The following is a 23117-nucleotide window of genomic DNA, read 5'->3' as shown; positions in this document are numbered from 1 at the left end:
GATGATGTCATGAATAATAGGACCCCCATCCTGATGATGTCCTGAATAATAGGACCCCCATCCTGATGATGTCATGAATGATAGGACCCCCACCCTGATGATGTCATGAATGATAGGACCCTCACACTAATAATGTCATGAATGATAGGACCCTCACCCTGATGATGTCCTATTTCTATTAGTCCTAGAGGTCTCCTCAGTATCATATACCGATTAGAGAGTAATAGAGTGTACTAGAGTCAGACAGGAAGCCCCCTCTGACCACAGACCCCACCTCTGCTCAGCGTCTCCCTCCATAACAGACCCCACCTCTGCTCAGCGTCTCCCTCCATAACAGACCCCACCTCTGCTCAGCGTCTACCTCTATAACAGACCCCACCTCTGCTCAGCGTCTCCCTCCATAACAGACCCCACCTCTGCTCAGCGTCTACCTCTATAACAGACCCCTCCCCTGCTCAGCGTCTACCTCTATAACAGACCCCACCTCTGCTCAGCGTCTACCTCTATAACAGACCCCACCTCTGCTCAGCGTCTACCTCTATAACAGACCCCTCCCCTGCTCAGCGTCTACCTCTATAACAGACCCCTCCCCTGCTCGCCGTCTACCTCTATAACAGACCCCTCCCCTGCTCAGCGTCTGCCCCTATAACAGACCCCTCCCCTGCTCAGCGTCTATCTCTATAACAGACCCCACCCCTGCTAAGCTACTGCCTCTAACAAACCCCACCCCTGCTCAGCGTCTGCCATTATAACAGACCCAACCCCTGCTCAGCGTCTGCCCCTATGACAGACCCCATATCTGCTCAGCGTTTGCCTCTTTAACAGGCCCCACCCCTGCTCACCATCTGCCCCTATAACAGACCCCACCCCCGCTCAGTGTCTGCCCCTATAACAAACCCCACCCCTGCTCAGCATCAGTCCCTATAACAGACCCCACCCCTGCTCAGCATCTACCTCTACAACAGACCCCATCCCTGCTCAGCGTTTGCTTCTATAACAGACCACACCCCTGCTCAGCGTCTCCCTCTATAACAGACCCCACCCCTGCTCAGCGTCTGGCTCTATAACAGACCCCTCCCCTGCTCAGCGTCTGCCCCTATAACAGACCCCACCCCTGCTCAGAATCTGCTTCTATACCAGACCCCACCCCTGCTCAGCGTTTGCTTCTATAACAGACCCCACCCCTGCTCAGCATCTGCCCCTATAACAGACCCTACCCCTGCTCAGCATCTTCCCCTATAACAGACCCCACCCCTGCTCAGCGTCTGCCTCTATAACAGACCCCTCCCCTGCTCAGCGTCTGCCCCTATAACAGACCCCACCCCTGCTCAGCATCTGCTTCTATACCAGACCCCACCCCTGCTCAGCATTTGCTTCTATAACAGACCCCACCCCTGCTCAGCGTCTCCCTCTATAACAGACCCCACCCCTGCTCAGCGTCTGCCATTATAACAGACCCAACCCCTGCTCACCATCTGCCCCTATGACAGACCCCATATCTGCTCAGCGTTTGCCTCTTTAACAGGCCCCACCCCTGCTCACCATCTGCCCCTATAACAGACCCCACCCCCGCTCAGTGTCTGCCCCTATAACAAACCCCAACCCTGCTCAGCATCAGTCCCTATAACAGACCCCACCCCTGCTCAGCATCTACCTCTATAACAGACCCCACCCCTGCTCAGCATCAGTCCCTATAACAGACCCCACCCCTGCTCAACATCTAACTCTATACCAGACCCCACCCCTGCTCAGCGTTTGCTTCTATAACAGACCCCACCCCTGCTCAGCGTCTGCCTCTATAACAGACCCCACCCCCTACTCAGGAACAGGACCTCCCCCGCAGTGTTATATTATGACCCTCTGAGCTCTTATAACACCACATTTATATACAATGCTCTTGGGGACGTCTCACCGTTGTCACATGGGGTGTAGCACTCACGGACCTCCCGGGTGTCTCCTTGGCAGGGGGTCCCACCATTGGCACTGGGTGGGTTGGATGGAGACCTGGAGGGATTGAGACAAGTCTGTTATACGCTGCTGACTGTCCTGACATCGGGACACTAGGGGGCGCCCCTCCACACTCTACCTGAATCTTTCCTGTACTCCACTCCCACAAGTCTGATCACATGGGGTCCACTGAGACCACCCCGACCACCTGCAGTTCTGAGAGCAAGCCGAGCTGTCACACGTCACCTTCCCATCCTGACATTGACTGCAGAGAGGGACAAAGAGTCTGAGATCTGGGACACAAGAATAAAAGAAGAGGGAGGAGGCTTCAATGTGGGCGGTTACTGTAACAGCCCCCCTACAGGCTCTCACCACACACTGCAGTCATCAGGACTGTAAGTCTCCCCTGGAAGCTGAGATTCGTGCTGAGATACATGCTGAGATACGTGCTCCACACTGCAGCGACACTGACTGATGTTCACACAATGACCGTCCTGGAGGTACAGACCCCGGGGGCAGCGACAACCTGTGAGGATAACAGGATATTGGGATGATATCACCTAGGTGACATATAGGGAGGAGGACGGTGTTTTGAGGGTCCCAGCTGGTGCCCACCTTCCATACAATCTCCACTGCACCAGGTCTCAGCGTTCAGGCCGCGGCAGGTCAGGGGGCACGGCTCCAGCTGGTGGGATTCACAATCTCCAGAGTGAAGATGAATCATCTCAGGACCACAATCTGTCAGCACAAAGATGAAGTTACCGTGATGAGGTGATCAGCAAGGAATGGAGGCCCATCCCCGGGGATCCTCCTGTCCTCCTCCCATCCCCAGGGATCCTCCCGTCCTCCTCCCATCCCCGGGGATCCTCCCGTCCTCCTTTCCCAGGGATCCTCTCGTCCTCTTCGTATCCCCGGGGATGCTCCCGTCCTCCTCCCATCCCCGGGGATCCTCCCGTCCTCCTCCCATCCCCGGGGATCCTCCCGTCCTCCTCCCATCCCCGGGGATCCTCCCGTCCTCCTCCCATCCCCGGGGATCCTCCCGTCTTCCTCCCATCCCCGAGGATCCTCCCGTCCTCCTCCCATCCCGGGGGATCCTCCCGTCCTCCTCCCATCCCCGAGGATCCTCCCGTCCTCCTCCCATCCCCGGGGATCCTCCCGTCCTCCTCCCGTCCCCGGGCATCCTCCCGTCCTCCTCCCTTTCCCAGGGATCCTCCCATCCTCCTCCCATCCCCAGAGATCCTCCCGGCCTTCTCCCATTTCCAGGGGATCCTCCCGTTCTCCTCCCATCCCCGGGGATCCTTCCTTCCTCCCTTTCCCAGGGATCCTCCCATCCTCCACTGATCCCCAGAGATCCTTTTCGGCCTTCTCCAATCCCCAGGGATGCTCCCGTCCTCTTCCCATCCCCAGGGATTCTCCCATCCTCCTCCCTTTCCCGGGGGATCCTCCTGGCATCCTCCCATCCCCAGGGATCCTCACGGCCTCCTCCCATCCCCAGAGATGCTCCCGGCCTCCTCCCATCCCCAGAAATCCTCCCGGCCTCCTCCGATCCCCAGGGATCCTCCCGGCCTCCTCCCATCCTCAGAGATCCTCCCGGCCTCCTCCCATCCCCAGAGATCCTCCCGGCCTCCTCCTGTCCCCACAGACCCTCTCGACCTCCTCCCATCCCCAGGAATCCCCCCGGCCTCCTCACCTTCTGAGTCCCCGCAGGGATGTAAGTTACACGGCTCGGTCTGCACAGGCTCCCCAGCACATGGGAGACCTCCATTTTTGGGTGGAGGGTCCTCACACTTTCTTCTTCTGGAGCGGGTTCCACCCTGACATTCGGCATCACACACAGACCACTCTCCCCAGTTGGACCAGGCTCCGTTCACTGGGGGGGGGTCACAGACATTTCATGACATGAGTCTCATTATCTGCCTCTAAATATGGACGTTCTGATATGTGTATAACGGCCTGAATGTCTGCAAATACTCCAAACCGCCTGACATCACTGACCCATACTGCCTGTAATGTGTTAGTATATGGCGGATCTATCACCGGCAGTGACCGGATATATCACTGCGCCCCATCACCGGCAGTGACCGGATAAATCACTGCGCCCCATCACCGCCAGTGACCGGATATATCACCCCGCCCCATCACCGCCAGTGACCAGATATATCACCCCGCCCCATCACCGCCAGTGACCGGATATATCACCCCGCCCCATCACCGCCAGTGACCAGATATATCACCCCGCCCCATCACCGCAAGTGACCGGATATATCACCGCGCCCCATCACCGGCAGTGACCGGATATATCACCCCGCCCCATCACCGCCAGTGACCAGATATATCACCCTGCCCCATCACCGCCAGTGACCGGATATATCACCCCGCCCCATCACCGCCAGTGACCGGATATATCACCCCGCCCCATCACTGCCAGTGACCGGATATATCACCGTGCCCCATCACCGGCAGTGACCGGATATATCACCGTGCCCCATCACTGCCAGTGACCGGATATATCACCCCGCCCCATCACTGCCAGTGACCGGATATATCACCGTGCCCCATCACCGGCAGTGACCGGATATATCACCCCGCCCCATCACTGCCAGTGACCGGATATATCACCCCGCCCCATCACTGCCAGTGACCGGATATATCACCGTGCCCCATCACCGGCAGTGACCGGATATATCACCCCGGCCCATCACCGGCAGTGACCGGATATATCACCGCGCCCCATCACCGCCAGTGACCGGATATATCACCCCGCCCCATCACCGCCAGTGACCAGATATATCACCACACCCCATCACTGTTCTTGCTCTTACCTGGACAAGCCGTCACAAAGCAGCTTTTACTGTCAAACTGGGCTCCGGCACAATGTCCTCCTGGCAGACGCTCCCGAACAACATCTCTGCGGCGGAACATCACCCCCAGCCCACAAGAACGGCCGCAGTCACTCCATGATGTCCATGGGGACAGGATGCAATCTGCTGTAGGAACAGAAGACCTCAGGTTCTCAGTAATGGTGGTCAACTCTACGGACATGCAAGACCTAGAGCGACCCCCCAGACTGCCGGCTCCTCAGAACCTTCTCTGCAGGTGCTCGCTGTGTAACATTAATAAATATCCTAAGTCTTCAAGCTGCCCGCAGCACAGACTGGCTACCACTCCTCTGCAGGAGTCACTATAAGGCTGTGCCATTTCAGAGGAATCAGAGAAGTAACCTTGTTCAGGAACAGGAAGGAAGTGTTCATCAAGCCTCTGGGGCCCGCCCTGATGACTCCCCGCCCTGATGACACCCCACCCTTATGACACCCCGCCCTTATGACACCCCGCCCTGGTGACTTCTTGCCCTGAAGACTCCACGCCCTGATGACACCCCGCCCTGATGACACCCGGCCCTGATGACTGCCCGCCCTAATGACACCCGGCCCTGATGACTGCCCGCCCTAATGACACCCCACCCTTATGTCACCCCGCCCCTTATAACACCCCGCCCTGAAGATGCTGGGCCCTGATGACACCCCGTCCTGGTGACTCCTTGCCCTGAAGACTCCCCACCCTGATGACACCCCGCCCTGATGACACCCCGCCCTGATGACACCCAGTACTGATGACTCCCCACCCTGATGACACCTGCCCTGAAGATGCTGGGCCCTAATGACTCCTGCACTGACAATACCTAACCTCATACCTCCCAACTTTCGCTATTACCCCACTTAGTATGGCCCCCCAATATGAGCAGTTATGACCCTAAGTAGTATTCAGGCCACTCTGTGCCCCCATATAGTATAGGAGGCCTTCTGTGCCCCCTTTGTCCGGGCAGCCCATAGGATATAGCAGCGTCTGCTGCCGACGCTCCTATTCAACGGAGCGACGGCAGCAGATCGTTGCTATATCAGTCGCTTGTTTTTCAACATGTTGAAAAACAAGCGACTGCAACGATCAGCCGACATGAACGATGTCGGCTGATCGTTGCACTCTATTCTACAGGACGATTATTGTCCATAGCGGCCGAATACGTCCGATAATCGTTCCATGGAATAGGGGCTTTAGTGGCACTGTGAGCGCTCATTAGGAGCGCACACAGTGAAAGACCCTAGTCATCAGCCGCAGCTACCAGTGCGGGGACGAGGGCTGGGGGACAGCGCAGGGCCGGGGTGATGGGGGCAGCTGAGGGGGGGGGGGGGGGTCATGGGGGGCAGCTGCCCCGGGCGCAGAGACCAGGGGGGCGCCATCACAGGGAGCAGAGAGAAGGATCCCAGTGGATGAGGCAGCCTGGAAGCGTCCGGCCCTCTGTAAGTGTGGGGAGGACGGGGACGATTATTACTTGATCAGCAGAGCTATTTCCCATACTGTCCTGTCTCCTGGCTGCTGTTTAGCTATAATTTGCCCAAAATCGCTGCATTTTTACCGAGATTTTGTGCAAATCAGGGCTAAACAGCAGCCAGGAGACAGGACAGGAAAGAGATGGTGAAGGACCTTGACATGTGACTATGATGTCACCGCAGGTCCTGTATGTACACTGCACTATGGAGGAGGAAGAAAGAAAATACAGGTGTGTTGGAGGAGTCTGGGGAGGGGGGTGAAGGGTGCCCAGTCTGGGGAGGGGGGAAAGGGGGTACAGGGTGACACCAGTCTGGGATGGAGGGAGACACATAAGAGAGCGTCCAGTGTCTATTTAGGGGTCTGGTCTGGTTGTACATTATTCCATACTTAACCCCTTAATAACTGCCCTCTCCAAATATAAATCACATTTATATAAACCTCACCTACTATCTGCAGGGGTAGGGGACCTTGGCTCTCCAGCTGTTGCAGAACTACAACTCCCATCATGTCTGGACACCCAAAGTTTTAGCTGTGACTGTCCATGTATGATGGTAGTTGTAGTTTTGCAACAGCTGGAGAGCCAAGGTTCCCTACGCCAATCTATAAAGCACCTGTATCTGTATATACAGCGACCATGATACTGAACAAGAGTCATTTTTCTAAATTATTTCTATTTTGAATTTGGTGATGGAATACCTTACTGGAGGTGACAGGAAACCTTACTGGAGGTGATGGAATACCTTACTGGAGGTGATGGAATACCTTACTGGAGGTGATGGAAAACCTTACTGGAGGTGACAGGAAACCTTACTGGAGGTGATGGAATACCTTACTGGAGGTGACAGGAAACCTTACTGGAGGTGGCGGAATACCTTACTGGAGGTGACGGGATACCTTAATGGGGGTGAGGGAATACCTTACTGGAGGTGATGGAATACCTTACTGGAGGTGACGGAAAACCTTACTGGAGGTGATGGAATACCTTACTGGAGGTGACGGAAAACCTTACTGGAGGTGATGGAATAGCTTACTGGAGGTGACGGGATACCTTACTGGAGGTGACGGGATACCTTACTGGAGGTGATGGGATACCTTACTGGAGGTGATGGAAAACCTTACTGGAGGTGACGGAATACCTTACTGGAGGTGACGGAATACCTTACTGGAGGTGACGGAAAACCTTACTGGAGATGACAGAATACCTTACTGTAGGTGACGGAATACCTTACTGGAGGTGACATTATACCTTACTGGAGGTGACGGAATACCTTACTGGAGGTGATGGAATACCTTACTGGAGGTGATGGAAAACCTTACTGGAGGTGATGGAAAACCTTACTGGAGGTGACGGGATACCTTACTATAGGTGACGGAATACCTTACTGGAGGTGACGGGATATCTTACTAGAGGTGACGGGATACCTTACTGTAGATGATGGAATACCTTACTGGAGGTGATTGAAGATCTTACTGGAGGTGATGGACCTTACTGGAGGTGACAGAATACCTTACTGGAGGTGACGGAATACCTTACTGGAGGTGACGGAATACCTTACTGGAGGTGATGGACCTTACTGGAGGTGACGGGATACCTTACTGGAGGTGACGGGACACCTTACTGGAGGTGACGGAATACCTTACTGGAGGTGATGGACCTTACTGGAGGTGACGGAATACCTTACTGGAGGTGACGGGACACCTTACTGGAGGTGACGGAATACCTTACTGGAGGTGATGGACCTTACTGGAGGTGACAGAATACCTTACTGGAGGTGACGGAATACCTTACTGGAGGTGACGGAATACCTTACTGGAGGTGACGGAATACCTTACTGGAGGTGACGGAAAACCTTACTGGAGGTGACGGAATACCTTACTGGAGGTGATGGACCTTACTGGAGGTGACGGAATACCTTTCTGGAGGTGATGGACCTTACTGGAGGTGACGGAAAACCTTACTGGAGGTGACGGAATACCTTACTGGAGGTGACGGAATACCTTACTGGAGGTGACGGAATACCTTTCTGGAGGTGACGGAATATCTTACTGGAGGTGACGGGATATCTTACTGGAGGTGATGGAATACCTTACTGGAGGTGATGGAAAACATTACTGGAGGTGACGGAATATCTTACTGGAGGTGACGGAATATCTTACTGGAGGTGACGGAATACCTTACTGGGGGTGACGGAATACCTTACTGGAGGTGATGGAATACCTTACTGGAGGTGACGGAAAACCTTACTGGAGGTGTTACTGCTGCTGTTGTCTCCGCTGCTGAGTGGAGGTGATCGAACATCGGGAAATCCTAGGTTCTATCGAGCTCGAACATTCACAAACCTGCCGCATTAGATTACTGATGCCTGCCTGGTCCGTGGGGAAGGAGGAGAGTGCCCGAGTACCGCCTGGAATTCTGGGATTCAGCCTAGGTAATAGGTAATAGGCTGAATCCCAGAATTCCAGGCGGTACTCTCCTCCTTCCTCATGGACTGGTAAGGCATCAGCAATCTAATGCGGCAGGTTTGTGAATGTTCGCGTTCAATCGAACCTAGGATTTTCCGAGGTTCCATCAACTCTCCTGCTGAGCGTACCTGTGCATTAGGAGACGGCACCATAGAATCACATTACACTGGGTGTCACACTGGAGATAGATCAGGAAGCTTCGCCTCCTGATTCACAGGTATAGACAGCAGGGAGCGGAGACAACGGCGCCTACTCAGGTACAGACAGCAGGGAGCGGAGACAACGGCGCCTCCTCAGGTACAGACAGCAGGGAGCGGAGACAACGGCCCCTCCTCAGGTACAGACAGCAGGGAGCGGAGACAACGGCACCTCCTCAGGTACAGACAGCAGTGAGCGGAGACAACAGCGCCTCCTCAAGTACAGACAGCAGGGAGCGGAGACAACAGCGCCTCCTCAGGCACAGACAGCAGGGAGCGGAGACAACGGCGCCTCCTCAGGTACAGACGGCAGGGAGCGGAGACAACGGTGCCTCCTCAGGTACAGACAACAGGGAGCAGAGACAACGGCGCCTCCTCAGGTACAAACAGCAGGGAGCAGAGACAACGGCGCCTCCTAAGGTACAGACAGCAGGGAGCAGAGACAACGGCGCCTCTTCAGGTACAGACAACAGGGAGCGGAGACAACGGCGCCCCCTCAGGTACAGACAGCAGGGAGCGGAGACAATGGTCCCTCCACAAGTACAGACAGCAGGGAGCGGAGACAACGGCGCCTCCTCAGGTACAGACAGCAGGGAGCGGAGACAATGGCCCCTCCACAGGTACAGACAGCAGGGAGGGGAGACAACGGCACCTCCTCAGGTACAGACAGCAGGGAGCGGGGACAACGGCGCCTCCTCAGGTACAGACAGCAGGGAGCAGAGACAACGGCGCCTCCTCAGGTACAGACAGCAGGGAGCGGAGACAATGGCCCCTCCACAGGTACAGACAGCAGGGAGCGGAGACAATGGCCCCTCCACAGGTACAGACAGCAGGGAGCGGAAACAACGGCGCCTCCTCAGGTACAGACAGCAGGGAACGGAGACAACGGCACCTCCACAGGTACAGACAGCAGGGAGCGGAGACAACGGCGCCTCCTCAGGTACAGACAGCAGGGAGCGGAGACAACGGCGCCTCCGTTAAGGTACTTAGGGACCAAATTTTAAATGGGAAAAATGGAAGTACTTTAAAAAATAGTGATTGAGCCCAGAGCTGCCTGATAATTATTCTTCATAGAAACATTCCAGGTACACAGGAAATATGACATTATGTGTCCCATATTGTGAACACCGCACTAGTGCTGCAAGGAGAGATGAGGGAATCGCTCATCTGAACAATCGCTTATCTAAACTTCATTTAAAAAAAAAAAAATATATATATATATATATATAACAGCAGTGAAGGGACAACATGGGCCCCCCTGTGCTTACTGCGCACACAAGTGGGGCGCCAAATTGAATCTTTGCCCCGGGTGCAGGAGAGCCTAGCTACACCTCTGGGACAGCGGGACACCCTGATGACACCCGACCCTGATGACGCCCAGCACTAGTGATGCCCAGAACTGATGACTTCTGCCCTGATGACACCCGGCCCTGATGACACCCGGCCCTGATTACGCCGGGCCCTGATGATGCCCAGCTCTGATGGCTCCTGCCCTGATGACTCCCACCCTGATGACGACCAGCACTGATAACGCCCGGCCCTGATGATGCCCATTACTGATGGCTCCTGCCGGGCCCTGATGACTCCTGCCCTGACAATAGCTTACCCTGATGACGCCCAACCCTGATGCACCTGGCTTCAGCTCTGATGGCTCCTGCCCTGATGACTCCCTGGCACTGATGAATCCTGTGAAGCAGCACAGCCATTCGGGGGGACTTGTATGTTGGTAATAAGGGATCCTGTTTGTGGTGCTATACCCACATTGCAGCGCTATCTCTCTAGGATGTCTTGGAGGGTCTCTAAAGATAGAAGTTTCATGTAACTCTACTCATGGAACCAGTAGAGATAAGACAAGGTCCACCTACCACAGTCATCCTCGTCTGAGCCATCGACACAGTCCCTCTTGAGGTCACAGCGTCTGTCAATGGAGACGCATTCCCCTGAGACACAGTGGAATTGTCTGGAGGAGCACACGTTGGGTCCTGGGGTGGGGACGTACCATGAGGGGGCAAGGCTGGAAAACACAGATGAAGTCCCTGCAAAGCATAAAGCAGAAGAAGTGAGGATCAGGAAAGTCCGGGACAGCGAAAGGAATATTGTGAATGGAGGGTCACCCACCACAAAGCTGCTCATCAGAGCCGTCAGGGCAGTCGTCTTGTCCATCACACACCTCGGACCCGTTGATGCAGCCGTAGACGGTGCAGGCGAACTGACCCAAACTACAGAGGGCTCTGGCGGCCTCGGTGGACAGGTCCATGGGTAAAGTGCTGCTGGTTCCTACAACAAACATCCACATGGTGACACATGGCAGGCTAGTCTATGTTGGAGGCTCATCCATGGTGAAAGCTTGTATGTGGTGGAGGCTTGTCCATGGTGAAGGCTAGTTTATGATGGAGGCTTGTCTATGGGGGAGGCTAGTCCATGATGGAGGCCCATCTAGGGTGGGGGCTCTTCCTTGGTGAACGCTCATCTATTATGGAGGCTAGTCTATTATGAAGGCTAGTTTATGATGAAGGCTAGTCTATTGTAAAGGCTAGTTTATGATGGAGGCTCGTCCATGGTGAAAGCATGTCTATGGTGGGGCCTCGTCCATGGAGAAAGCTCATCTATGGTGGAGGCTAATCTATGGTGGAGGCTTGTCCATGGTGAAAGCGTGTCCATGGTGGAGGCTAGTTTATGATGGAGGCTAGTCTATGCCAAAGGCTTGTCCATGGTAAGAAGTCAGGGCACTACTTCTTCTTCTCCACCATGTGCGGCACCATGGGAACAACTACTGTATCTTGGAGAGTAGGGGCAATCTGATCAGGGGGTACATCCCTCTTCTCATCACATCTGATCACCCCTCTGCTGGCCTTCTGTCAGCTCTCAGGTTGCCTCCTGCTTAGAACAACACTGACAGGTTCCATTTGCAGCAAGCATGGCATGTGGCAGGAGTAAGACCACCAGTGGAGGATCAGGCATTAGATGGCATCCATCTTACTAGTAGATCCCCTTGGGAGCACAGAGATGATGGAGGAGAGAAACTACATGGGCCAACACCTTTATAAAACGAGGGACAAGAATAAAGTCCAGGAAAGGACTGACACACTGACTGCGGATCCTTATCGTTCATGGTGCAGGACATTCAACTAGCCGAGAAGAACATAAACCTTTTTGGACTTTCCAATAGAAGCTCGGCACAGTTGTGATAGAGTCAAGAACAATAATCTAGAGCAGGACTTTATACAAACCTTCATAGGTATGAATGACATAATGTTCTTCACGACCCCCTGGTCTAGTCTGCCCCTCATCTGGGCCCCCTTCTGGTGAAACCTCGATAGGCTCCTTCCATATAACCACCGTACCAGAACCAGGCTTCAAGCTGGAATGGTGTCCATCTGGTACCACAAAGACATCGGGCCCCGGACTTGTGTCCACACTGCCCCTAGAGGCCGTTCTCAGTCTTGGGGTAAGGGTACTGTGAGTCTTTACTTTAGTAAATGACAAGGGGGGCGCTGTTGGACCTGACTGGTAATATAAAGAGGACCAGGCTTGACTTTCTCCAAGGCTTTGTTTAGATGCTAATTCTAAGGTCCCGGTTGGAGATTCCTTTGTCATTGGGCCACTGGACCTACTCGACTGGTCGGTCTTTACCCCGGATGATGGAAATATTAGGATCTCACCAGCAGGTGATGTGGTGTGGTATGAAATCTCTTCACCGGGTCTAGGAGATGCCATTAAAGATGGTTGTATACTCTGTCCTGTGTGTGGGGAAGTGTCAACTACATCTGTGTCCAATGTCCATGTGTCCTTACCAGCAAAAGAAGTGGCCAACCCAGGAACACCAGTTTGGTAATCATTGGGGCGAAATCCAGGACCTCCAGATATGCTCCTTCTAGATGTGACTGCCGCCATCCATAGAGTAGTACTCGATGTATCTGTAGTCACCACAGGTGGGAGAATGGTCCCAATAGGTGACACCAGGGCAGGTTTCGGGATCCTGGAGCTGGACTCCAGTGTTTGCTTAGGTCCTTCTGGGACTCCAGGTTTTCCGCTGACAAGATGCTCTTCCTGGATGCCGGGTTGCGCAGTATTGGCTTCCGCAGGGGTCGTCCTCTGCACAGGTCTGCCGCTCACTATACCTGGACTACCGGTTGGCTGGGATTGGTAATAAATTCCTGGTTCTCCAATATATCCCGGGAGAGGGGAGCCTGGTAAGTGCCCAGTGCCAGGTGAAGCTGAAAGATGCATCAGTGTAGTGGGTGACTCTGTGGAGGAAGAGGACACGTGAGTGCAATGTGGGGGAGAATGAGGGCTATCCTCCTACCTGATCAGAGAAACGCGGGACAAGTGATCCACATGGGAACTCTGACACTTCCCATCATTAGAAGTGGTGGCTGGAGGTTTAGGACATGATGGTGAGGTCTGGGGGCAGAGCTGATCTCAGCTACCACTACTGAAGAGGGCACCACAGAAGTCCTGGCCCACAAGGCCTATTACCCCATGAGTCTATATGTATATCAGTAGTGTGAGCTCTTCTCAGATGGCATTACTATTACTTGTGCCTGTATGGGGTATTATTACAGGTGGCATCCAGATACACTGCACGGTACATTATGTGACAGTACACGGTGATGGTGGCAGTATTATAGAGCGGTATTATCATGGGGGGCATTGTGTGGCCCTGCAAGTACAATGTATGGGAGGAGAAGGTATGGCACTGGCCCCCTATCTACATCAGGCAGCTCCTATCTGCAAGGGGCAGCACCTGTCTGAGTACAATTTCCTTATGTCTCCTAAAACCAGTAAGTTATTCCCTGAGGGGAACTTACCGGGCATGGTGGTCTCCAATCCTGGAGGAACAACACCTGGAACAAGAAGACAGAAAATCAGAGCGGCTCATCTCCCACCGAGAACCCCAGCTCCATACTATAGAGGTCCACAGAGACCCCCAGCTTAGCCTTATAGAGGTCCAGAGAGACCCCCATCTCTACACTATAGAGGTCCACAGAGACCCCCATCTCTACACTATAGAGGTCCACAGAGACCCCCATCTCTACACTATAGAGGTCCACAGAGACCCCCATCTTTACACTATAGAGGTCCACAGAGATCCCCTGCTCCACATTATAGAGGTCCACGGAAACCCCCAGCTCCACACTATAGAGGTCCACAGAGACCCCCATCTCCACACTATAAAGGTCCACAGAGACACCCAGCTGAACCTTAAAAAGATCCACAGAGACCCCCATCTCCACACTATAGAGGTCCACAGAGACCCCCAGCTCCACACTATAGAGGTCCACGGAGACCCCCATCTCCACACTATAGAGGTCCACAGAGACCCCCATCTTCACACTATAGAGGTCCACAGAGACCCCCTGCTCCACATTATAGAGGTCCACGGAAACCCCCAGCTCCACACTATAGAGGTCCACAGAGACCCCCAGCTCCACACTATAGAGGTCCACAGAGACCCCCATCTCCACACTATAAAGGTCCACAGAGACACCCAGCTGAACCTTAAAAAGATCCACAGAGACCCCCATCTCCACACTATAGAGGTCCACAGAGACCCCCAGCTCCACACTATAGAGGTCCACGGAGACCCCCATCTCCACACTATAGAGGTCCACAGAGACCCCCATCTTCACACTATAGAGGTCCACAGAGACCCCCTGCTCCACATTATAGAGGTCCACGGAAACCCCCAGCTCCACACTATAGAGGTCCACAGAGACCCCCAGCTCCACACTATAGAGGTCCACAGAGACCCCCATCTCCACACTATAAAGGTCCACAGAGACACCCAGCTGAACCTTAAAAAGATCCACAGAGACCCCCATCTCCACACTATAGAGGTCCACAGAGACACCCAGCTCCACACTATAGAGGTCCACGGAGACCCCCAGCTCCACACTATAGAGGTCCACAGAGACCCCCATCTTCACACTATAGAGGCCCACAGAGACCCCCAGCTCAACTTATAGAGATCCACAGAGACCCCCATCTTCACACTGTAGAGGTCCACAGAGACCCCCATCTTCACACTATATTGGTCCACAGAGACCCCCATCTCCACAGTATAGGGGTCCACAGAGACCCCCATCTCCACACTATAGAGGTCCACAGAGACCCCCAGCTCCACACTATAGAGGTCCACAGAGACCCCCATCTCCACACTATAGAGGTCCACAGAGACCCCCATCTTCACACTATATTGGTCCACAGAGACCCCCAGCTCCACACTATAGAGGTCCACAGAGACCCCCAGCTCCACACTATAGAGGTCCACAGAGACCCCCATCTTCACACTATATTGGTCCACAGAGACCCCCATCTCCACAGTATAGGGGTCCACAGAGACCCCCATCTCCACACTATAGAGGTCCACGGAGACCCCCAGCTCCACACTATAGAGGTCCACAGAGACCCCCAGCTCCACACTATATTGGTCCACAGAGACCCCCAGCTCCACACTATAGGGGTCCACCTCTTACCACATCCTTCCTCATCGGAGAAGTCCCGGCAGTCACCTTTCCCGTCACACATGGATTTGGAGGCGTTTACGCACTCACCGCTGCCGCACTCATACTCCCCGGGCCTGCAGTGGGTGGGTTTGGCTTCTCCAGGGAAGGTATATGTGACGGGGCCCGGGGCTCCTGTGGGCTCTGCTAGAGAGTAATATCACAGTGAAGTCAGAACCAAACACACAGGACAACAGCAACAATGCCCCAATAACATCTGCCCATCTGGCCCCTCCATACTGACTGCTGCACTAACATCTGCCCCACTGCCCCCCTCCATACTGACTGCTGCACTAGCATCTGCCCCCCCTCCATACTGACTGCTGCACTAACATCTGTCCTGCTGCCCCCACCATACTTACTGCTGCACTAACATCTGCCCAGCTGGCCCCTCCATACTGACTGCTGCACTAAAATCTGCCCCACTGCCCCCTCCATACTGACTGCTGCACTAACATCTGCCCCACTGCCCCCCTCCATACTGACTGCTGCACTAACATCTGCCCCTCCCTCCATACTGACTGCTGCACTAACATCTGCCCCCCCCTCGATACTGACTGCTGCACTAACATCTGCCCTGCTGCCCCCTCCATACTGACTGCTGCACTAACATCTGCCCAGCTGGCCCCTCCATACTGACTGCTGCACTAACATCTGCCCAGCTGGCCCCTCCATACTGACTGCTGCACTAACATCTGCCCCACTCCATACTGACTGCTGCACTAACATCTGCCCCACTACCCCCCTCCAAACTGACTGCTGCACTAACATCTGTCCCACTGCCCCCTCCATACTGACTGCTGCACTAACATCTGCCCTGCTGGCCCCTCCATACTGACTGCTGCACTAACATTTGCCCTGCTGCCCCCTACCATACTTACTGCTGCACTAACATCCGCCCCCCTCCATACTGACTGCTGCACTAACATCTGCCCTGCTGGCCCCTCCATACTGACTGCTGCACTAACATTTGCCCCACTGCTCCCTCCATACTCACTGCTGCACTAACATCTTCCCCGCTGCCCCCTCCATACTCACTGCTGGACTAACATCTGCCCCCCCTCCATACTGACTGCTGCACTAACATCTGCCCCGCTGCCCCCTCCATACTGACTGCTGCACTAACATCTGCCCCGCTGCCCCCTCCATACTCACTGCTGCACTAACATCTGCCCCCCCTCCATACTGACTGCTGCATTAACATCTGCCCCCCCCCACCATACTGACTGCTGCACTAACATCTGCCCCGCTGCCCCCCTCCATACTCACTGCTGCACTAACATTTGCCCCCCTCGATACTAACTGCTGCACTAACATCTGCCCCGCTGCCCCCTCCATACTGACTGCTGCACTAACATCTGCCCCGCTGCCCCCTCCATACTCACTGCTGCACTAACATCTGCCCCCCCCTCCATACTGACTGCTGCACGAACATCTGCCCCCCACCATACTGACTGCTGCACTAACATCTGCCCCGCTGCCCCCCTCCATACTCACTGCTGCACTAACATTTGCCCCCCTCGATACTGACTGCTGCACTAACATCTGCCCCGCTGCCCCCCTCCATACTGACTGCTGCACTAACATCTGCCCCACTGCCCCCCTCCATACTGACGGCTGCACCAACATCTGCCCCGCTGCCCCCCTCTATACTGACTGCTGCACTAACATCTGCCCCCCTCGATACTGACTGCTGCACTAACATCTGCCCCAGCTGCCCCCTCCATACTCTACTGTTGCACTAACATCTGCCCCCCCTCCATACTGACTGCTGCACTAACATCTGCCCCCCCACCATACTGACTGCTGCACTAACATCTGCCCCGCTGCCCCCCTCCATACTCACTGCTGCACTAACATTTGCCCCACTGCTCCCTCCATACTGACTGCTGCACTAACATCTGCCCCCCCTCCATACTGACTGCTGCACTAACATCTGCCCCCCCTCTATACTGACTGCTCCACTAACATCTGCCCCCCCTCCATACTGACTGCTGCACTAACATCTGCCTCGCTGCCTCTCCATACTCACTGTTGCACTAACATCTGCCCCCCACCATACTGACTGCTGCACTAACATCTGCCCCGCTGCCCCCCTCCATACTCACTGCTGCACTAACATTTGCCCCACTGCTCCCTCCATACTGACTGCTGCACTAACATCTGCCCCCCTCCATACTAACTGCTGCACTAACATCTACCCCGCTGCCCCCTCCATACTGACTGCTGCACTAACATCTGCCCCGCTGCTCCCTCCATACTGACTGCTGCACTAACATCTGCCCCCCTCCATACTGACTGCTGCACTAACATCTGCCCCGCTGCCCCCCTCCATACTAACTGCTGCACTAACATCTGCCCCGCTGCTCCCTCCATACTGACTGCTGCACTAACATCTGCCCCTCTCCATACTGACTGCTGCACTAACATCTACCCCGCTGCCCCCTCCATACTGACTGCTGCACTAACATCTGCCCCCCTCCATACTGACTGCTGCACTAACATTTGCCCCACTGCTCCCTCCATACTCACTGCTGCACTAACATCTTCCCCGCTGCCCCCTCCATACTCACTGCTGGACTAACATCTGCCCCCCCTCTATACTGACTGCTGCACTAACATCTGCCCCGCTGCCCCCTCCATACTCACTGCTGCATTAACATTTTCCCCCCTCCAAACTGACTGCTGCACTAACATCTGCCCCACTGCCCCCCTCCATACTGACGGCTGCACCAACATCTGCCCCGCTGCCCCCCTCTATACTGACTGCTGCACTAACATCTGCCCCCCTCGATACTGACTGCTGCACTAACATCTGCCCCAGCTGCCCCCCTCCATACTCACTGTTGAACTAACATCTGCCCCCCCTCCATACTGACTGCTGCACTAACATCTGCCCCCCCACCATACTGACTGCTGCACTAACATCTGCCCCGCTGCCCCCCTCCATACTCACTGCTGCACTAACATTTGCCCCACTGCTCCCTCCATACTGACTGCTGCACTAACATCTGCCCCACTGCCCCCCTCCATACTGACGGCTGCACCATCTGCCCTGCTGCCCCCCTCTATACTGACTGCTGCACTAACATCTGCCCCCCTCGATACTGACTGCTGCACTAACATCTGCCCCGCTGCCCCCTCCATACTGACTGCTGCACTAACATCTGCCCCCCTCCATACTGACTGCTGCACTAACATCTACCCCGCTGCCCCCTCCATACTGACTGCTGCACTAACATCTGCCCCCCTCCATACTAACTGCTGCACTAACATCTGCCCCGCTGCTCCCTCCATACTGACTGCTGCACTAACATCTGCCCCTCTCCATACTGACTGCTGCACTAACATCTACCCCGCTGCCCCCTCCATACTGACTGCTGCACTAACATCTGCCCCCCTCCATACTGACTGCTGCACTAACATTTGCCCCACTGCTCCCTCCATACTCACTGCTGCACTAACATCTGCCCCGCTGCCCCCTCCATACTCACTGCTGCATTAACATTTTCCCCCCTCCATACTGACTGCTGCACTAACATCTGCCCCACTGCCCCCTCCATACTGACGGCTGCACCAACATCTGCCCCGCTGCCCCCCTCTATACTGACTGCTGCACTAACATCTGCCCCCCTCGATACTGACTGCTGCACTAACATCTGCCCCGCTGCCCCCCTCTATACTCACTGTTGCACTAACATCTGCCCCCCCTCCATACTGACTGCTGCACTAACATCTGCCCCCCCACCATACTGACTGCTGCACTAACATCTGCCCCGCTGCCCCCCTCCATACTCACTGCTGCACTAACATTTGCCCCACTGCTCCCTCCATACTGACTGCTGCACTAACATCTGCCCCCTCCATACTGACTGCTGCACTAACATCTGCCCCCCTCTATACTGACTGCTGCACTAACATCTGCCCCCCCTCCATACTGACTGCTGCACTAACATCTGCCTCGCTGCCTCTCCATACTCACTGTTGCACTAACATCTGCCCCCCACCATACTGACTGCTGCACTAACATTTGCCCCACTGCTCCCTCCATACTGACTGCTGCACTAACATCTGCCCCCCTCCATACTGACTGCTGCACTAACATCTACCCCGCTGCCCCCTCCATACTGACTGCTGCACTAACATCTGCCCCCATCCATACTAACTGCTGCACTAACATCTGCCCCGCTGCTCCCTCCATACTGACTGCTGCACTAACATCTGCCCCTCTCCATACTGACTGCTGCACTAACATCTACCCCGCTGCCCCCTCCATACTGACTGCTGCATTAACATCTGCCCCCCTCGATACTCACTGCTGCACTAACATCTGCCCCCTCCATACTGACTGCTGCACCAACATCTTCCCCGCTGCCCCCCTCCATACTCACTGCTGCACTAACCTCTGCCCCCCTCCATACTGACTGCTGCACTAACATCCGCCTGTTGCCCCCTCCTCCTCAGACTCACCATATGGGCATCCAATGATCTCACTGCGCAGGTAGACGGCCTTGTGGTACTTCATGGGAAAAATACGGAGGACGCGGATCAGCAGGGGGGCACTCAGCTCCTGCCGCTCCGCCCTGTTACTGTCAGTATTGGCATCAAAGATCTGAAACAAGAAAGATGTGAAATACAAAAGGAGGCGGATCCACCAAGTGTCTGTAGTGTAAGAAGAGGCGGATCCACCAAGTGTCTGTAGTGTAAGAGAAGGCGGATCCACCAGGTGTCTGTAGTGTAAGAAGAGGCGGATCCACCAAGTGTCTGTAGTGTAAGAAGAGGCGGACCGACCAAGTGTCTGTAGTGTAAGAAGAGGCGGATCCACCAAGTGTCTGTAGTGTAAGAGGAGGCGGATCCACCAAGTGTCTGTAGTGTAAGAAGAGGCGGATCCACCAAGTGTCTGTAGTGTAAGAAGAGGCGGACCGACCAAGTGTCTGTAGTGTAAGAAGAGGCGGATCCACCAAGTGTCTGTAGTGTAAGAAGAGGCGGATCCACCAAGTGTCTGTAGTGTAAGAGGAGGCGGATCCACCAAGTGTCTGTAGTGTAAGAGGAGGCGGATCCACCAAGTGTCTGTAGTGTAAGAAGAGGCGGACCGACCAAGTGTCTGTAGTGTAAGAGGAGGCGGACCGACCAAGTGTCTGTAGTGTAAGAGGAGGCGGACCCACCAAGTGTCTGTAGTGTAAGAGGAGGCAGATCCACCAAGTGTCTGTAGTGTAAGAAGAGGCGGACCGACCAAGTGTCTGTAGTGTAAGAGGAGGCGGATTCATCAAGTGTCTGTAGTGTAAGAAGAGGCGGACCGACCAAGTGTCTGTAGTGTAAGAGGAGGCGGATCCATCAAGTGTCTGTAGTTTAAGAGGAGGCGGACCCACCAAGTTTCTGTAGTGTAAGAGGAGGCAGATCCACCAAGTGTCTGTAGTGTAAGAAGAGGCGGACCGACCAAGTGTCTGTAGTGTAAGAGGAGGCGGATCCATCAAGTGTCTGTAGTTTAAGAGGAGGCGGACCCACCAAGTGTCTGTAGTGTAAGAGGAGGCGGATCCACCAAGTGTCTGTAGTGTAAGAGGAGGCGGATCCATTAAGTGTTTGTAGTGTAAGAGGAGGCAGATCCACCAAGTGTCTGTAGTGTAAGAGGAGGCGGATCCACCAGGTGTCTGTAGTGTAAGAGGAGGCGGACCCACCAAGTGTCTGTAGTGTAAGAAGAGGCGGATCCACCAAGTGTCTGTAGTGTAAGAGGAGGCGGATCCACCAAGTGTCTGTAGTGTAAGAAGAGGCGGATCCACCAAGTGTCTGTAGTGTAAGAAAAGGCAGATCCACCAAGTGTCTGTAGGGTAAGAAGAGACGGATCCACCAAGTGTCTGTAGTGTAAGAAGAGGCGGATCCACCAAGTGTCTGTAGTGTAAGAAGAGGCGGACCCACCAAGTGTCTGTAGTGTAAGAAGAGGCGGATCCACCAAGTGTCTGTAGTGTAAGAGGAGGCGGATCCATCAAGTGTTTGTAGTGTAAGAGGAGGCAGATCCACCAAGTGTCTGTAGTGTAAGAGGAGGCGGATCCACCAGGTGTCTGTAGTGTAAGAGGAGGCGGATCCACCAAGTGTCTGTAGTGTAAGAAGAGGCGGATCCACCAAGTGTCTGTAGTGTAAGAAAAGGCAGATCCACCAAGTGTCTGTAGTGTAAGAAGAGACGGATCCACCAAGTGTCTGTAGTGTAAGAAGAGGCGGATCCACCAAGTGTCTGTAGTGTAAGAAGAGGCGGACCCACCAAGTGTCTGTAGTGTAAGAAGAGGCGGATCCACCAAGTGTCTGTAGTGTAAGAAGAGGCAGACTCACCAAGTGTCTGGAGTATAAGAAGAGGCGGATCCACCAAGTGTCTGTAGTGTAAGAAGAGGCGGACCCACCAAGTGTCTGTAGTGTAAGAAGAGGCGGATCCACCAAGTGTCTGTAGTGTAAGAGGAGGCGGATCCACCAAGTGTCTGGAGTGTAAGAGAAGGCGGATCCACGAAATGTCTGTAGTGTAAGAAGAGGCGGATCCACCAAGTGTCTGTAGTGTAAGAGGAGGCGGATCCACCAAGTGTCTGTAGTGTAAGAGGAGGCGGATCCACTAAGTGCCTGTAGTGTAAGAGGAGGTGGACCCACCAAGTGTCTGTAGTGTAAGAGAAGGCGGATCCACCAAGTGTCTGTAGTGTAAGAGGAGGCGGATCCACCAAGTGTCTGTAGTGTAAGAGGAGGCGGATCCACCAAGTGTCTGGAGTGTAAGAGGAGGCGGATCCACCAGGTGTCTGTAGTGTAAGAGGAGGCGGATCCACCAAGTGTCTGTAGTGTAAGAGGAGGCGGATCCACCAAGTGTCTGGAGTGTAAGAAAAGGCGGATCCACGAAATGTCTGTAGTGTAAGAAGAGGCGGATCCACCAAGTGTCTGTAGTGTAAGAGGAGGCGGATCCACCAAGTGTCTGTAGTGTAAGAGGAGGCGGATCCACCAAGTGTCTGTAGTGTAAGAGGAGGCGGACCCACCAAGTGTCTGTAGTGTAAGAGGAGGCGGATCCACCAAGTTTTTGTAGTGTAAGAGGAGGCGGATCCACCAAGTGTCTGTAGTGTAAGAGGAGGCGGACCAACCAAGTGTCTGTAGTGTAAGAGGAGGCGGATCCACCAAGTGTCTGTAGTGTAAGAGGAGGTGGACCCACCAAGTGTCTGTAGTGTAAGAAGATGTGTAGGAGAAGGACGGTACGATAGGTCCCAAGTAACAGTTTAGAAGAATCCCGGCACTCACCCGGCACTTGTATCAAGCAGAGGACGGGTATCGTCTAACATCATCAGCTGCAAACTCACTGCGTCCTCTATGTACCTGCTCGATGTTACACTGAATACACGAGTGCCGGGTGAGTGCCGGGATTCTTCTATACTGTAGTGTAAGAAGACCACTACAAATATTCAAATCACAAATCCTTTATTAAACATATTCAGAAATTAACATGATTAAAAACATATAAATGTATAAGCAGAAATGCAGAAGTGATATGGGTACAGCACAGATCTAATGTCCGATGGTCCGTGGGCACCTTCCTTTGGTATGGGTACAGCACAGATCTAATGTCCGATGGTCCGTGGGCACCTTCCTTTGGTATGGGTACACCAGAGATCTAATGTCCAATGGTCCGTGGGCACCTTCCTTTGGTATGGGTACACCAGAG

The 23117-nt window shown here is 54.3% G+C and overlaps 1 protein-coding gene across 1 annotated transcript in view; it reads right to left on the bottom strand.

Annotated features, from left to right (window-relative positions):
- The window catches only part of LOC138784235 (SCO-spondin-like), a 251800-nt gene that overhangs the window by 140221 nt on the left and 88462 nt on the right, over positions 1–23117 (bottom strand). The window contains exons 48-59 of the mRNA XM_069959741.1: positions 19910–20051; positions 15413–15586; positions 13745–13780; positions 12164–13180; positions 11052–11210; positions 10799–10969; positions 4770–4934; positions 3638–3817; positions 2563–2685; positions 2320–2473; positions 2087–2212; positions 1913–2004 (exon numbers count right to left, since the gene is read on the bottom strand). Coding sequence (XP_069815842.1) covers positions 1913–2004; positions 2087–2212; positions 2320–2473; positions 2563–2685; positions 3638–3817; positions 4770–4934; positions 10799–10969; positions 11052–11210; positions 12164–13180; positions 13745–13780; positions 15413–15586; positions 19910–20051 — 2539 coding nt within the window. The remainder of the gene's footprint in view (positions 1–1912; positions 2005–2086; positions 2213–2319; positions 2474–2562; positions 2686–3637; positions 3818–4769; positions 4935–10798; positions 10970–11051; positions 11211–12163; positions 13181–13744; positions 13781–15412; positions 15587–19909; positions 20052–23117) is intronic.

This window comes from Dendropsophus ebraccatus, chromosome 2 (assembly GCF_027789765.1).
Source record: "Dendropsophus ebraccatus isolate aDenEbr1 chromosome 2, aDenEbr1.pat, whole genome shotgun sequence".
Taxonomy (NCBI): domain Eukaryota; kingdom Metazoa; phylum Chordata; class Amphibia; order Anura; family Hylidae; genus Dendropsophus; species Dendropsophus ebraccatus.
Note: the sequence above shows the minus strand (reverse complement) of the source record. Positions and strands in the feature narration are given on the sequence as shown.